The 16,393-nt window shown below is 47.2% G+C and overlaps 1 protein-coding gene across 4 annotated transcripts in view; it reads right to left on the reverse strand.

Annotated features, from left to right (window-relative positions):
• Positions 1-7,919: 7,919 nt before the first annotated feature.
• LOC147097372 (sorbitol dehydrogenase-like) overlaps positions 7,920-16,393 on the reverse strand; it is a 53,256-nt gene continuing 44,782 nt past the window's right edge. For 2 of the 4 annotated variants that reach the window (XM_085972297.1, XM_085972295.1), the window contains one exon: positions 7,920-8,246. In XM_085972297.1, the coding sequence (XP_085828423.1) occupies positions 8,099-8,246 (148 nt within the window). In that variant the 3' untranslated portion in view covers positions 7,920-8,098. Of the gene's footprint in view, positions 8,247-11,121; positions 11,526-16,393 lie in introns of those variants that run through there. The other 2 variants (XR_015074370.1, XM_085972296.1) reach the window with 2 other exon arrangements.

Genomic DNA, 16,393 nt, shown 5'->3' on the forward strand with positions numbered 1-16,393 from the left:
CGTATATAGCATGCTGCCTCTGCTGTTCAGCATGCACGTAGTCCTCTGTTGTAGCACACATCTACAGATTGAAATTCAGCTGTGCAATATTTTAAATGCCTTGGTCAGCACTGTACAATTTTGGGGTTTTTACGCTAGATATTCTCCTTAGGTTCCGTGGCACTGACCACTCCCATAACTGGACCTCACATCCTCGATGAACTGGAGTGTGCCTTTCCCTGCCCAATGCCTAGCTAAACATTGTCAGACCCTGGGAAGCAACAGACAACCTTTGTCACTGTATTCAGGCTTACAGGAATATATCTCACTATTGCTTCTTTTCGGTAGCCAGATGCACTCTTATCAGACTGATGACTCAGGCTAAAAAGCAACAAATGAATTCATTTAACATTAAACAGGTAAATCTCAACATAAAATTGATGCTTGAACAAGTCCCTCACTTCTAACATGGCAAAATGATACCAAGGATCTATTTTTTAGCCACACCTTTGTTTTGTGCCCTTCCCCTTTTTTCCTCTCCCACGTGGCAGCTGTCTCCCATCCTGCCAGCGCATTTCACACCTAATCTAGAGCCGTCTTTTGTCTCCACTGTCCTATCACCATCTTGTCTCATTTTGAATACCTCTTAATGTCTCTTCACTTCTCTTTTCTTTTGTTCTTTCAGCCCCATTTCCCAGCCCCCAAACTGGCCTTTTAATCTGTTTCATTTCCTGTGTTTTTTCAGTTCTGACGAAGGGTTTCAACCCAAAATGCTGACTCTATTTCTCTCTCCACAGATGTTGCCTGGCCTGCTGAGTTTTTCCAGCATTTTCTGTTGTTATTACCAAGGATCTATTGTTCTAGTTTAAATCTCCCTGTTGACTTTGACAAAATACATTTGTGTTACGTCCGTGAATAATTGAGACACGGACAGCAGGAGTGAACAAAATAAGTCTTTACTGGTGGAAGTCCATAGTGAAACTAAAAACACAGAGGCTCACTAGCGCCTTTTATACAGGGGCGGTCACTGCCGGTACTGCAGTCTGAGACCAGTTATTCTCTTAAAGGTACATACACAACAATTTCTCCCCTTTTAGATAAACAGTACATAACATTCATTTAACAACTAAATGATAACTAATTACAATCACAATTACTGTTGCTAGATACATTGGTTAAGTTTAAGCAATTATAAGTTCAGTCTTTGAGGAGGCTTCCTGATTCTGTCTGGATAACGCCTCTTTGGGGTATCAGGTTCTTCTGGCAATGTTGAGTCGGGATCAATGTCGTTGTTTGGTTCATCTGCTTCCAATATTACCGGTTCTGCGGTAGCTGCAATTGGAACGTCGATTTCATTACCAGGTGTATCAGATCATGGTGTGGAGTTGACGTTTTCCAGTGACTCTAGAATCTGGTCAGCATGGCGTCTTACAATGCTCTCCCCAACATCCACGGTATACATGAGAGGTCCTTGTCATGTACAAATCGTTCCTGGCTGCCATTTCTCAGTGCGGTAGTCCCGGGCCAAAACTGGTTGACCTATCTTAAAACTCCTGGTCGGCCTTTCATTCATATTCTGAAACTGCCTGTTCTCCACATCTCTTCGGACGTTTGGCTTAACCAAATCCAAGCGGCATCGTAGTCTTCGATTGAAGAACATCATGGCTGGAGTTTGGTTGGTAACCGCATGTGTCGCATTCCGGTAGGCAAACAAGAAGTTATCCACCTTGTGTTGTAGGGGTATATCTTCATTACACATGCCTTGATAGCCTTCTTGAATGTTTGGACAAACCTCTCGGCCAATCCATTAGTGGCTGGATGATATGGGGCAGATGTGTAATGCTTAACACCATTGTTCTTTAAGAACCTCCGGAACTCTTCAGACACAAACTGTGGTCCATTGTCAGAGCAAATCTGTTCAGGCAGCCCATTCCTGGCGAATATGATTCGTAAAACTGTGATAGTTTTTCCGTGGTGGTTGAGGACATTTTTATTACCTCTGGCCACTTTGAATGTGCATCCACCGCAATTAAAAACATCGAGTCCATGAAGGGACCAGCAAAATCAATGTGCACCCTTTGCCATGGAGATGACGGCCACTCCCATGGATGCAGAGGAGCTGGTGGTGGGGCGTTTTGGACCTTCTGGCATCCTGCACAGCTCTTGGTCATCTCTTCGATTTCTCTATCGATTCCCGGCCACCACACAAACACTCTGGCTAAGTTCTTCATTTTTACCCCACCCAGATGGCCCTCATGAAGCTCATTGAGCACTCTATCCATCAACTTAGGTGGAATTACTACTCTGGATCCACACATCAAGGTTCCTCTGCACACTGACAGCTGTTCTCTTCTCGGCGAGAATGCTGGCAGCAGTGGTTCGCCATGTGCTGGCCATCCCTTCACCGTTAAATCATAGACCCATGATAGTGTCGGGTCATTCCGTGTTTCCTTTTCTATGTTTGCATTCGTCACAGGGAGACATTCGACTATGGTCGAGTGGAATAACTCCATTGGATCCACTGCAAGGTCTTCGTCTTCCACCGTCGGCAACGGTAGACGTGACAATCCATCAGCATTTCCATGCTGTTTAGTTCCTTTGTACTCGATGTCATATTGGTGTGCCCCTAGGAAAAGGGACCATCTCTGCAGCCGTTGTGCTGTCATTATCGGTACGCCCTTCTGAGGGTTGAAAATGGAGACAAGAGGTTGATGATCGGTTAGTAGAGTAAATTTTTGACCGTGCAGGTAGTGATTGAACTTCTTCACCCCCCACACTAGGCTGAGGGCCTCTCTGTCAACCTGGGCGTAGTTACGCTCGGCAGAAGTTAACGAGCGTGACGCAAAAGCTATCGGCCTCTCTAAACCATCAAGGAATTTATGTGACAGTACCGCCCCAATGCCGTAGGGAGATGCATCACACGCCAGCCTGATTGGCAGTGCTGGGTTGTAGTGAGCCAAAACTTCCCTTGAAGTGACTAAGTCCTTACTCTTCTGAAAAGCACGCTTACAATCATCGCTCCATTTCCATGCTACCCCCATTCGTAGCAGGGCGTTCAGTGGGTGCAGAATTGTCGACAAATTCGGCAAAAACTTATGATAGTAATTCACCAATCCGAGGAATGACCTCAGTTGCGACACATTTTCAGGCGCTGGGGCCTTAACAACCGCTTCAATTTTGTCAGGGGACTTATGTAACCCCTCTTCATCAATCACGTGGCCACAATACGATATGTTTCTTAAAAAATTCGCACTTGGGGCGGTTGGCTCGCAGCCCATGTTCCCGTAGTCTAGTGAGCACCTGTTCTAGGTTGTTAAAGTGTTCACTGTCATCTTCACCTGTTACAAGGATGTCGTCCAAGTAACACTGAGTCCCCGGAATCCCTTGCAGGACTTGTTCCATCGCTCTTTGCCATATCGCCGGAGCTGATGCTACTCCGAATACCAATCGATGATACTGGTAAAGACCTTTGTGAGTGTTTATCGTGAGATACTTCCTAGAGGACTCTTCAACCTCCATCTGCAAATATGCTTGTGCTAGGTCAATTTTTGTAAAACACTTCCCTCCAGACAGTGAGGCGAAGATGTCTTCTATCCTTGGAAGAGGATATTGTACTGTGTGAAGGACTGGGTTCACCGTCACCTTGAAATCCCCACAGATGCGAATCTTCCTTGGCTCCCCGGACTTATTGCTTAATGTTTTCTTCATGACAGGAATGATGGGTGTCGCCCACTTGCTCCAGTCGACCTTAGACAACACGCCTGCCTTCTCCAGATTCTCCAGCTCTGCCTCGACGGCTGGGCGAATTGCATATGGTACCGGTCTTGCTTTGAAAAACTTGGGAACTGCATTCTCTTCTATTTTTATCGAGGCGGTTACGCCTTTAAGCGTGCCCAGTTCTTGTTGAAATACCTCTTTGGTGTTAGCTAAGATTGTTGACAATCGTCCAGGAGTGACGTCTTCATCTTTTTTACCGTCCACCGTCATTGCATGAATGGAATGCCAATCTAAGTTTATCTTCCTGATCCATTGCCGTCCCAATAACGGTGGCCCACCATTTGGCAGTATGTAGAGATACAATTTCCGTATTTTCTTGCCATTGTATTCGACAGGCACCCTTATTTTTCCTCTGGGGTATACTTTTTGCCCTGTATACGTCGTCAAGACGATGGATGTCTCTTTCAAGGGTATGTGTGAAAATAGCCGCTCGTAGTCTCGTCGATTCATGACGGTTAGCGCTGATCCTGTATCCAATTCCATTTTAACTTGGGACCCTGCTATCGTGAGGGTGACCCAAATGGTTCGGTGATCCTCTTTTGCGATTACATTGTGAAGTTTGAGACAGCTTAGTCTCCTGTTCCCGGATTCACTATCGCTCATCTGGTCTTCGGAACTACTGTCCGTCATCTTTTGTACTTTCTTGTACGGTTCCTTAGTAGCCTTTTTGTTGTCGCTGGTCTTCTTCCCAGACCTGCAAACTTGTGCAATGTGTCCCATCTTCCCGCATTGCCTGCATATTTTGTCTTTGGACCAGCAGTCCTTCTGGTCATGGTTAGTTCTGCCGCAGCGATAACATTTTGCAAATCCCCGTGTCATTTCGTGGGTGCCGTATTCCTGTGGTTTTTGTTGAATTTCTGCAGCTCCCCTGGCTGCTGCTTCATACGATACTGCCACGCTGAAAGCCTTATCTAGTGTCAGCTCTTTCTCTGAGAGTAACTTCTTCTGTGTTCCTTCACTCAGGAGTCCACAGACAAATTTGTCCCGTAGGGTATCTGCCAGTCCTGCTCCGAACTGGCAGTGCTTTGATAGCTTGTGTAGTTCCGTAAGATACTCAGCATTGCTCTCATCTTTGTGCTGAGTTCTCCTGTGGAATTTAAATCTTTCTGCTATCAACAGCGGTGCAGGGTTTAAGTGTTCCTGTAGGACAGCAACAATTTCGTTAAAACTCTTCGCCTTCGGTTTGGCTGGAGAAATCAGGTCCCGCAATAGGCCGTACGTTCTAGCGCCCATTAAGTTTAGCAATATTGATGCCTTTTTTCCCTCCGCTATTTCGTTTGCCTCGAAATATACCTCAACTCTTTCCACATACGTGGTCCAGTCCTCTATTGTATTATCAAAAGCAGTGATACAGCCAGTCTTCGGCATCTTGCAAATCTAAAATGGCGCCTCCCGCGCTTTGCCTTCTTCCCCGATTTAACAAAATGGCATCTCCCTCGCTTTGCCTTCTTCCCCGCTGTTGTTAGCACTGCTTTCCACGGTTTCTTGCGCGTTTAATGTTGATTTTTTTTCTTTTATTATTTTCCCGTCATGGAGCGGACCCTCTGGGACACTTCCCTCCCCCTTCTTAGGTCTGAACGCTGCCCGGCTTCGAAGCACCGGCCACACCCTGTGTGCTCCACCCTCTCTCTCTCTCTTTGCTTCCCGACTCGCTGCCCGGCCCCGTTGAAAAGCCACCCGATCGAGCTCTAGCCCGCCGCAGCCCAGGAAGGATCAGTGCACTACCTGCCACCAGCCCGATTAGCTGGGAAACCACAGACCGAGGAACCAAGCCTGGCTCTGGACAGTCTCTCCTGCAAGTTTTCAATCTGACGATTTGGAGGGCGGTTGCCCACGGTCGACGCCCGTTTCTCGAGTTTCTTTGGATTTTATTTATTTATTTATTCTTTCTTCTGGCTTCGACCTTCAATAACGTCGTCTGAGGTGCTGCCGAGTTGCAGGTAAGTTCGTTTCTTACTCGTCGCCAGTGTTACGTTCGTAAATAATTGAGACACGGACAGCAGGAGTGAACAAAATAAGTCTTTACTGGTGGAAGTCCATAGTGAAACTAAAAACACAGAGGCTCACTAGCGCCTTTTATACAGGGGTGGTCACTGCCGGTACTGCAGTCTGAGACCAGTTATTCTCTTAAAGGTACATACACAACAATTTGTAAATTTTGTGAAGATTTTATGGTTAAGCAGGATATCATTGCAGAATTAAATTTAGGGGTACGGTAGCATAGTGGTTATGTTACTTAGACTTGTAATCCAGTTAGTCCTGGACTAGTAATACAGAGACACAAGTTCAAATCCTACCATTAACAGCTGGGTAATTTAAATCCAGTTAATTAAATAAATCTGGAATTTAAAAAAACCCACTAGTGTCAGTAATGTGGTGACCATGAAACTACTGTGATTGTTGTAAAAAAAAACATCTGGTTCACTAATGTACTTTAGGGAAGGAAATCTGCTGTCCTTACCTGGTCTGGCCTATATGTAACTCCAGACCCACTGCAATGTGGTTGAATCTTAACTGCCCTCTGCGGTTCAAGAAGGCGGCTCACCACCACCTTTGCAAGGGCAATTAGGGACAGGCAATTAAATGCTGGTCTTGCCAGCGGCACCCATATCCTGTGAATGAATGGAATGTACAGCTCAACCGGTCCGTGACAGTGTTTACGAGCCTCCTCCCACCCTACTTCATTGCACCAGCATACCTTTCTATTCCTTTCACTCTCATGTATTTAGCTATCTTCCCCTTTATACTATTCACATCAACTACTCCTTGGGTCCATCAACACCTCGAGTCTCTCCGCTGGGAGCAAGCGGAAGCCAAGTGCAGGCAGTGCAAGGAGCGCACGTCAACCCAAGCACCCCACCCACCTGCCCCTTCAACTACCATCTGCCCCACCTGTGACAGAGACTGTAGGTCCCGCATTGGACTCATCAGTCACCTGAGAACTCATTTTTAATGTGGAAGCAAGTCATCCTCGGTTTCGAGGGACTGCCTAAGAAGAACAACTGCTCCACACAAGCCTCCTGCCACTTTACTTCATCTCACCCTATCAACATATCCTTCTATTCCTTTCTCCCTCATGTACTGATCTAGCTTCCCCTTAAACGCAGCTAAGGATATTTTCATTTCCATCCGTCTGGGCTGGTCTTAAACCCAGGTCCTGAAGGGGGGAAACGTGTGTCCCACTCACTGTGCCAACCAGAATGGAGCTTAGACACGCTCTGTATGAAACAACCTGGATAGTACGTGGGCTGAAATCCGGAGAAGGTCAGGATGAAACAGGAAAATGACAAGTACTTCATTGGCTGTAAAGTGCTTTGGGATGTCCTGAGGTCGTGAAAGGTCCTATGCACATGCAAGACGTCTTACTGCAATTATATTGCCGCCCTGGTGAGACCACATCTGGAGTATTGGGTACAATTTTTGTCTCCTTACCTAAGGAAGGATATACTTGCCATAGAGGGAGTGCAACGAAAGTTCACCAGACTGGTTCCTGGAATGGGGGGATTGTCCTATGAGGACAGATTGAGTAGACTAGGCCTATATTCTCTAGAGTTGAGAAGAATGAGAGGTGAGCTCATTGAAACAGACAAAATTCTTACAGGGCTTGTCAGGGTAGATGCTGGGAGGATGTTTCCCCTGGCTGGGGGGTCTAGAATCAGGATAAGTCTCAGAATAAGGGGTCGGCCATTTAGGATTGAGATGAGGAGAAATTTCTTCACTCAGAGGGTGGTGAATCTTTGGAATTCTCTACCCCAGAGGGCTGGGGAGGCTCAGTCGTTGAGTATATTCAAGACAGAGATTGATAGATTTTTGAATATTAAGGGAATCAAAGGGATATGGGGATAGTGCGGGAAAGTGGAGAAGAGTTAGAAGATCAGCCATGATCTTACTGAATGGCGGAGCAGGCTCGGGGGGCCAAACGGCCGACTCCTGCTCCTATTTCTTATGTTCTGATTATGTTCTTATGTAAGTTCTTTCTTTCTTTTGAACGGAACTTTACTAATTTATTTTACAAGTACAATGCTGGATAGCTGAGCAGTCTCTCAGGAGGTTTACAAGTCTTAATGAAGCCCAAGAGTAAGGTTCTACCTGAGATCGCCAGCTAACTTTGAATCTAAAGGCTGGATTCCAGGTTGAGGTAATAAAAAACCCACGAGAGAATGCAGCTTTGACAAAAGAAAATCTTTTAATGACGTTAGCCGGAGAGGTAATTATGCGTCTGCGGGATCATCCGGGAAATCCACTTTCAATTGTTAACTCGTTGCTCCAGTGTTTGAGGCCTGCCATGGGGAAGCAACTGCTCCAAGCTCACATGCCTAAGAACCTTCTCAAGCAGTCACACTTAGTCACACTTCAGCATCACTTTAATTCCCAGCCTTTTCTTTGTCGTTTCAAATGCCTCGATGGCCTGGTCCAGTGGGAAGCGATGTGTGATCAGAGGTTTCACGTCCACCTTCTTGGAAGCTAACATAGCAATTGCCATGGGGTACCTGGTGCGGAAATATAAAGGGAAAGACAGCAATCGACCATATTTCATGCACCCAATACAGTAACATTTAAGCAAGCTGCCGATTTATCACAGGTTGCTTCAAACCAACAAACACCAACAGCCTATATATCCTGGCGGGTATCGCTCCCCCTGATATAAGAAGACCGGTAGCCAGCAAGAAAGAGCGACTCCATCAAACATCAGATGAGAGGTACCCTCTGCATTGTCACACACCTACACCCAGCCGCCTAAAGTCAAGGAAGAGCTTCATGAACAGTGTTGTTCCATTACAATCAACCTCATCTGAAGCCCGCATCGCCTTGTGGAAAGACCGGCTCGCCAGTCTTGAACAACCCCCAGCGATGGAAATTTTACTTGATGAAAGCCTTCCCCCAGGAGCTAATTGCAACTGGGCAACCTGGAAGTGCCTTAACAGACTTAGGACCGGTGTAGGTTGCTCAAAGGTGTCACTAAGCAAATGGGGATATTCAACCAGCCCGACAACTTGTGAATGTGGAACTGAGGCACAGACTATGCAACATCTCCTGCAATGCCCATCGTTAGAGGAACCCTGCACTGTTGCAGATCTTGCCGAATTCAACAACAAGGCGCAAAAATGTGTCCAGTTCTGGCTGGGCTATGTATAGACTGTCCGTAGACACGATAAGAAGAAATAACATTAAAAAAATATACCAACAACAACTTGTGTTTATATAGCACCTTTAATGTAGTAAACCATCCCAAGGTGCTTCACAGGAGCGATTATCAAACAAAATTTGACACCGAGCCACGTAAGGACAGGTGACCAAAAGCTTGGTTAAAGAGGTAGGTTTTAAGGAGCGACATAAAGGAGAGAGAGACGGAGAGGTTTAGGGAGGGAATTCCAGAGCTTAGTGTCTAGGCAGCTGAAGGCACGGCCGCCAATGGTGGAGCGAAGGAAATCAGGGATGCGCAAGTGGCCAGAATTGGAAGCGTGCAGAGATCTTGGAGGGTTGTAGGGCTGGAGGTGATTACAGAGATAAAGAGGGGAGAGGCCATGGAGGGATTTGAATGCAATAATGAGCGTTTTAAAATCGAGGCGTTGCCGGACCGGGAGCCAATGTAGGTCAGAGATCTCGGAGGCGGAGCAGGCTCGAAGGGCCGAATGGCCTACTCCTGCTCCTATCTTCTATGTTTCAGGGGTGCTGGGTGGACGGAACGTGGTGCGAGTTATGATACGGGCAGTGGCGTTTTGGATGTGCTCAAGTTTAGGGAGGCTGATTAAAAGCAATATTCAGACACAGGTAGAAGAAAACTGTAAGCAGTGGTCACTATCTGGCTGATCAGGACTGACCAGCGAAAGGGTTAAAAGCTGCAGTGATTGGGAACTCTGTAGACTAGTACTGTAGGCAGGTAGAGAGAAACCATGAATAGTAACTGGGATTGTACAAATAAAAAATATTAAATGAACCCACGAAAGGGAAAGCTAATGGGGATAGATTGGTTTCTATTTCCTCCTGCCGCTGTTTTGTTACTAACCCTAAATGCATATCTATCTCCAACTATTTATAAATCTGATGATATACAACTGTAAAAAATGACATAAAATCGATATCTAGAAGTTATGTGTCTGTTACGCCAATGGTGTCCATCACACAACTGAGGAATTTCCTCCTGGCTCCTTCCACGCCGGCACCAGAAATAAAAGTAACCGGAGTTTCCACCGCAGTTGCGGAGCGGGAGCAACCCCAAGGAAATTCACGGCACAATAATTGCTTCAAGCTTTCCGGTGGAGCCTCGTTACAAAAATGAGCCGTTGATTTGTAATTTGCGGCGCTCTCTTGCCAGTCCGCCACGCTTCATCACATCCTCATTTTATTGCACAGCTGCACAAACGGAACATCACCCACCTAACACCTGTGCAGATACGACTTTATGTTGCCGGGGGGGGGGGGGTGGGGGGTGATATTGGTCTGCGCCAGCATTGCGGAAACGGGCGATAGCGAGTCGGCTGCCTGTTTTATGCTCCGCCCGGTTGAAGTTGATTGGGCAGAAAATCGGACGCAGCGTAAAACAGGCTGCCGATTCGCCCGCCGCCCATTTCCACGATACTGGCACAGGCCAATTTCACCCCCTACCGTGCCGATAAGCCCTTGACGGCGCAAAATGCCACATGGCTCCTGCACAGTCGTGGCTGTGATAACTTGTCCACTGCTCATGTGTGAAGTATGGGGTCATGACATCGATGACAAGTGGCAAGCGTGGTGTCCGATCTCGAATTCCCGAGGTAACGAGTTCCTTTGCTCAGCCACACCGTCGGGGGTGGATCTGGCGGTCAATTGTGAGGCAGGCATAAACAGAAACAGGGCAGCAACAAGAATGGGAACAGAGAACGCTGGAAAAACTCAGCGGGCCAGGGCAGCATCCGTGGAGAAAGAAACAGAGTTAACGTTTCAGGTCTGAGACCCTTGATGAAGGGTCCCAGACCTGAAACGTTAACTCTGTTTCTCTCTCCATGGATGCTGCCTGGCCTGCTGAGTATTTCCAGCATTTTCTGTTGTTATTTCAGATTTCCAGCATCCGCAGTATTTCGCTATTGAACAAGAGTGGGAATGTCACTGAGGAGTGCTTTAGTTTCCTTCTTTTAAAACTACTCGAGGGCAGATGTTTACGAGCAACATGGCAAAGAAGAAAATGTTGTTTCTTCTTTTTAAAAAGTGAAGCTTCCTTCAAGCACTTTTGAATGTCCCATTCATACAATTGATCTTGCTAAGTACTTGATTCAATATTTCAACTGTTATCCGAATTACAACAGGCAATGGCCAGCCAAGTAATTCCATCCAAATATGTTAAGTGCTGACGTCTTGCGCCATAAGACAAGTAATCTATCAACTCGATTATGGACAATACGTTTATTATCTCCACAGTTGATTAATATTGATTGAGCAAACACACCAGCAGGAAGAAGGAAGAAGGAAGTTGGAGGGTAGTAATGTTGAACAATGGGCTGGATTGAGTGCAGCATCTTCACTAAAAACCGGCTCAGTCACTGTTGCCCAACATCTTGCAAAAAATGGTCTCAAGAGTTCCTGAAACCCAGTACCCGTCCCTCGCGATTCCACGAGCTTCTTTCTCCTATGTTTTCTCAAACACTTTCACCTTCTTGCTCACGACTGAGTCAGCAGTGGTTGGGCATTTACTCGGGCCTCAACGCCGGCGAACAAGGGCGGGCAGGGTATCAGTTAAAGAAACGGGCCCCAGTAAAGGTAGAGGCCCACTTGCAGTGGTTTTCTTAGGAGGCCTATTGAAAAGGGGGAAAATTGAAAAGTTTCTAAATAAATGGAAAAAAAGTGGATAGGCTCAGCACGGAATTTTTTTTCGTTATCCTATTATTTCTTCTTTATGCTGTGTGATGTAAACAACAGTCCTTGACAACAGGGCAGCCCAACAATAGGTGTTTACCACACTATGACTGGTTGCGAGATGTTCCTTCCACCCACTCAGGATGGGTGAATTAGCAATGCGCTGTATCGGGAATTCTTAAGGCAAACCAGTGTCTTGTCTTATTCCGTGTCACAAGGCGTTGGACCAGCAGTACGTCACACCTCTGTGACGTAAGAAAACTACTAGGCACTTGGTCTAAGCGTTAAACAAAGCTTTAATCAACTGTTTTACAACATGGAGGTCTAGTTGTGTCCTTCACTAGTTCCTGTTAAGAATGTCCTGCGCAAGCTGGGCCCGTGCCCGAGTATTTATACTCTCCCTGGACAGCGCCACCCGTAGGCCGCTCAGTATTATTTCATAAGTCTTTCTTTCATGAATGACTGATTCTTGTCCCTCTGTGCCTCTGCAGTGCTCCATTTTCATGCATCCTTTAGACCATTCAGGGACAGCACCAGATTTTAAAACATGGGGTCAAGGCAGGAAAACCCATGGGGTCATTTTGACTTTGGGCGCGAGTGTAAAAACAGGCAATGTAGGAACAGCCCCGCCCGATATACATCTCTCCCGGTTTGCATTCCCAGTGACTTCGATAGAAATGAAAACGGGGAGAGATCTATGACGTGCGGCTGACGTGATTTCGCCTGTCTCATGCTGTCGCCCAACATCAAAACGACCCCCCACCCCTCGTTTATCACATTGGTCCAGCACTGACCCAATTGTGGATGGATGATGATTGGCTGATGTGACGCACTACGGAATATGGGGGTTGTCTTTGATCATCTGGGGTGTCTTAAACTAAGGATGTGTATAGCGTATATTAAATAGCAAAGCATCTTTTATTAACCAACTCATACTAAAAACAGCATGCAGGTCACACAGATTCTTTTCCCATGTGATTTTTGATCTCATAAAATTCAAACTGTTTGAATGAATGGCGATAAGTTCCGTATTTTAGTCTCTTAATATTTTTGAAATGTTTCCTTGAACAGCATTCGGATATATACTCTGCGGAATTATCCAGGAGGAGTTACCATGTCTGACAGAATGGTGGTGGCGGTGGGGGGGGTTGGACCTGACTATCAATGGAGATACAACACACATTGACCAAAGGTACTTTGTTTTTATTCATTTATGGGATGTGTGCGTCGCTGGCAAGGCCAGCATTTATTGCCCATCCCTAATTGCCCTTGAGAAGGTGGCGGTGAGTCACCTTCTTGAACCACTGCAGTCCGTGTGGTGAAGGTGCTCCCACAGTGCTGTTAGGGAGGGAGTTCCAGGATTCTGACCCAGCGATGATGAAGGATCAGCAATATATTTCCAGGTCAGGATGGTGTGTGGCTTGGAGGGGAACTTGCAGGTGGTGGTGTTCCCATGCGCCTGCTGCCCTTGTCCTTCTAGGCGGTAGAGGTTGCGGGTATGGGAGGTGCTGTCGAAGAAGCCTTGGCGAGTTGCTGCAGTGCATCTTGTAGATGGTACACACTGCAGCCACGGTGCGCCGGTGGTGGAGGGAGTGAATGTTTAAGGTGGTGGATGGGGTGCCAATCAAGCGGGCTGCTTTGTCCTGGATGGTGTCGAGCTTCTTGAGTGTTGTTGGAGCTGTACTCATCCAGGCAAGTGGAGAGTATTCCATCACACTCTTGACTTGTGCCTTGTAGATGGTGGAAAGGCTTTGGGGGGTCAGGAGGTGAGACACTCGCCTCAGAATACCTAGCCTCTGACCTGCTCTTGTTGCCACAGTATTTATGTGGCTGGTCCAGTTAAGTTTCTGGTCAATGGTGACCCCCAGGATGTTGATGGTGGGGGATTCGGCGATGGTAGTGCCATTGAATGTCAAGGGGAGGTGGTTAGACTCTCGCTTGTTGGAGATAGTCATTGCCTGGCACTTCTGTGGCACGAATGTTACCTGCCACTTATCAACCCAAGCCTGAATGTGTCCAGGTCTTGTTGCATGCCGGCATGGACTGCTTCATTATCTGAGGAGTTGTGAATGGCACTGAACACTGTGCAGTCATCAACGAACATCCCCATTTCTGACCTTATGTTGGAGGGAAGGTCATTGATGAAGCAGCTGAAGATGGTTGGGCCGAGGGCACTGCCCTGAGGGACTCCTGCAGCGATGTCCTGGGGCTGTGATGATTGACCTCCAACCACCACAACCATTTTCCTTTGTGCTAGGTATGACTCCGGCCAGTGGAGCATTTTCCCTCCGATTCCCATTGACTCCAGTTTTACTGGGGTTCTTTGATGCCACACTCGGTCAAATGCTGCCTAGATGTCAAGGGCAGTCACTCTCACCTTAAAGGTGTTTGCCATTTTAACTGTGCCTGTGAAAACGGATGTTGGGAAAAGGGATGGGTAATGTCCTGTGTGTGTTTTTGGGAGGGAGCGGGGAAGGAGGGGGGTGGTGAAGGAATGAGGAATGGCCTCAGCATTTAATTTGTGCACGTGTATGTGTGTGATGATAGCGTAAAACATGTGACATCATCCCAGCCTCCTACTGGAAGTCAGTGGAAATGAAGACCAGAACTCCCCTGCTCTTCTTCGAAATAGTGGCCATGGGATCTTTTACGCCCACCTGAGAGAGCAGACGGGGCCTCGGTTTAACGTCTCATCCAAAAGACGGCACCTCCGACAGTGCGGCACTCCTTCAGCACTGCACTGGGAGCGTCAGTCTGGGTTTTTGTGCTCAGGTCCCTGCACTTGAACCCACAACCTTCTAACATCAGAGACGAGGGGACTCCTCACTGAGCCATCGCTGACACCAGACTAGGTAATCTGACTAGAACAATCAGAAGCTAAAAACTCTCTGTGTAAGGGAACTCACGATTATCCATCATTTCTACTGTCAGATGACAGAAGCTCTATTAGAAAGGGGTGGCACACCTACGTAAGGGAAAACTTTCTAGAATTTTCCATCCTCCACTTACACACAAGCACAAACACACATCCCGACTCACGCACACACTATCCTGTCCATTTTGATCCACACTACAAATATTTCTGAACTTTCTGGGCACTGATTTCTCACATGCAGTTAATTTATGAGGAGGTTGGACAGGAAGAACTGCAGCAGCAGATAGGGACGTGGCCATAACTCGGGCTCCAAATGCCAAATCACTCAACAATATTGTTTCAGGAAAATTCCCGGCCGTCTGCTCTTTGCACTATCAATGGCAACTTTCCCAAGAATAAGTTCTTGGCTCAGTGCCATGAAATGATGATTCAAGGATGCACAAGAACCTCAGAGATTTATTGATAAAATAGCAATACTTACACATGGAAATGATTTCTAAGAGGCAAATGAATTATGTAAGGCAAGCTGGGTTATTTCCATTAAATCATCAGCTCTGGTGCGCTTTATTTATATCACATGTTGGGGAGTCTCGGAGCTTCGGGTAGGTAAATAGATTGGGCCTCCTTTTTTTGAATTTGTTTTCAATGGCCCCTGCATTATGGTAGAGCCAAAGGCCCGATAGAATCACAGAACGGTTAGAGCACAGAAGGAGGCCATTCGGCCCGTCGAGCCCGTGCCGGCTCTCTACAAGAGCACTTCAGCTAGTCCCACTCACCCCCGCCCGCCCTTTCCCCCTAGCCCCTGCACATTTTCTTTGATTATCCTGTCCCGCCCGAGTGTACCGCTCTTGTCCAAGATCAGGAGTGCTGGGGTTTCCTGTCCCAAATCATGACCATGGCCCCTTGGGCCTCTGGAGACAGGCTCTCTCTAGGATTCTATGAAAAGCAGGGAAGTTATGCTGCACTTGTATCGAACCTTGGATGCAAAAAGCTGGTCACTTATTATTTTGCGATGCTTTGCGGTCCATAAATGGGCTGCCATGTTTGGCAACATAACAAAAGTGACACTTCAGAAGTAGCTCATTGGAGGTGCAGCGCCTTTGGAGGTCCTGAGACCACACTTGGAATACTGCGTATAATTCCGGTCGCCATATTATAAAAAGGATAGCGAGGCACTGGAGAGGGTGCAAAAAAAGATTTACAAGGCTGATGCCAGAAATGTGAGGGTATGGATGAACAGGCTGGGTCTGTTTGGCTGAGGGGTGACCTAATAGAGGTCGTTAAAATGATGAAAGGTTTTGATAGAGTGGATACAGAGAGAGTGTTTCCACTTGTGGGGAAGAGCAAAACTAGAGGCCATCAATATAAGATAGTCACCAAGAAATCCAATAGGGAATTCAGAAGAAACTTCTTTACCCAGAGAGTGATGAGAATGTGGAACTCGCTACCACAGGGAGTGGTTGAAGCGAATAGTACAGATGCATTTAAGGGGAGGCTGGACAAGCATATGAGGGAGAAGGGAATAGAGGGTTCTGCTGATAGGGTTAGATGAGGAAAGACTGTAGGAGGCTCGAGTGGAGCATAAATGCTGGTATGGACTGGTTAGGCCGAATGGCCTGTTTCTGTGCTGTATATCCACTTCAGAGACTTGAGTATGACTCTATGGGGGAGAAATTCAGTTGGCTGCGCCACCCGTTAGCGCCTTAAGAGGGCGCTAAGTGGGTCGCAAGCCACTGCCCACGCCTCCCGCTAAATTCCGCGGGACGCTAGTGGTGGCGCTAGCTGTTAGTGCTGTGCCGCTACCGATGATGTCATCAGTGTGCGCAGCGCCCCGCTCACGCCCCGGCCGCGATATTTGGAAGCGCCCCCTGATTTACCGCCGGGCGCTATGTGCGACCGGTTCAGGGGGGCCTACCTGCGGCGGTGGAGGCG

The sequence above is a fragment of the Somniosus microcephalus genome, chromosome 32, assembly GCF_052327205.1.
Source record: "Somniosus microcephalus isolate GS21.2 chromosome 32, FLI_Smic_1.0, whole genome shotgun sequence".
NCBI lineage: Eukaryota > Metazoa > Chordata > Chondrichthyes > Squaliformes > Somniosidae > Somniosus > Somniosus microcephalus.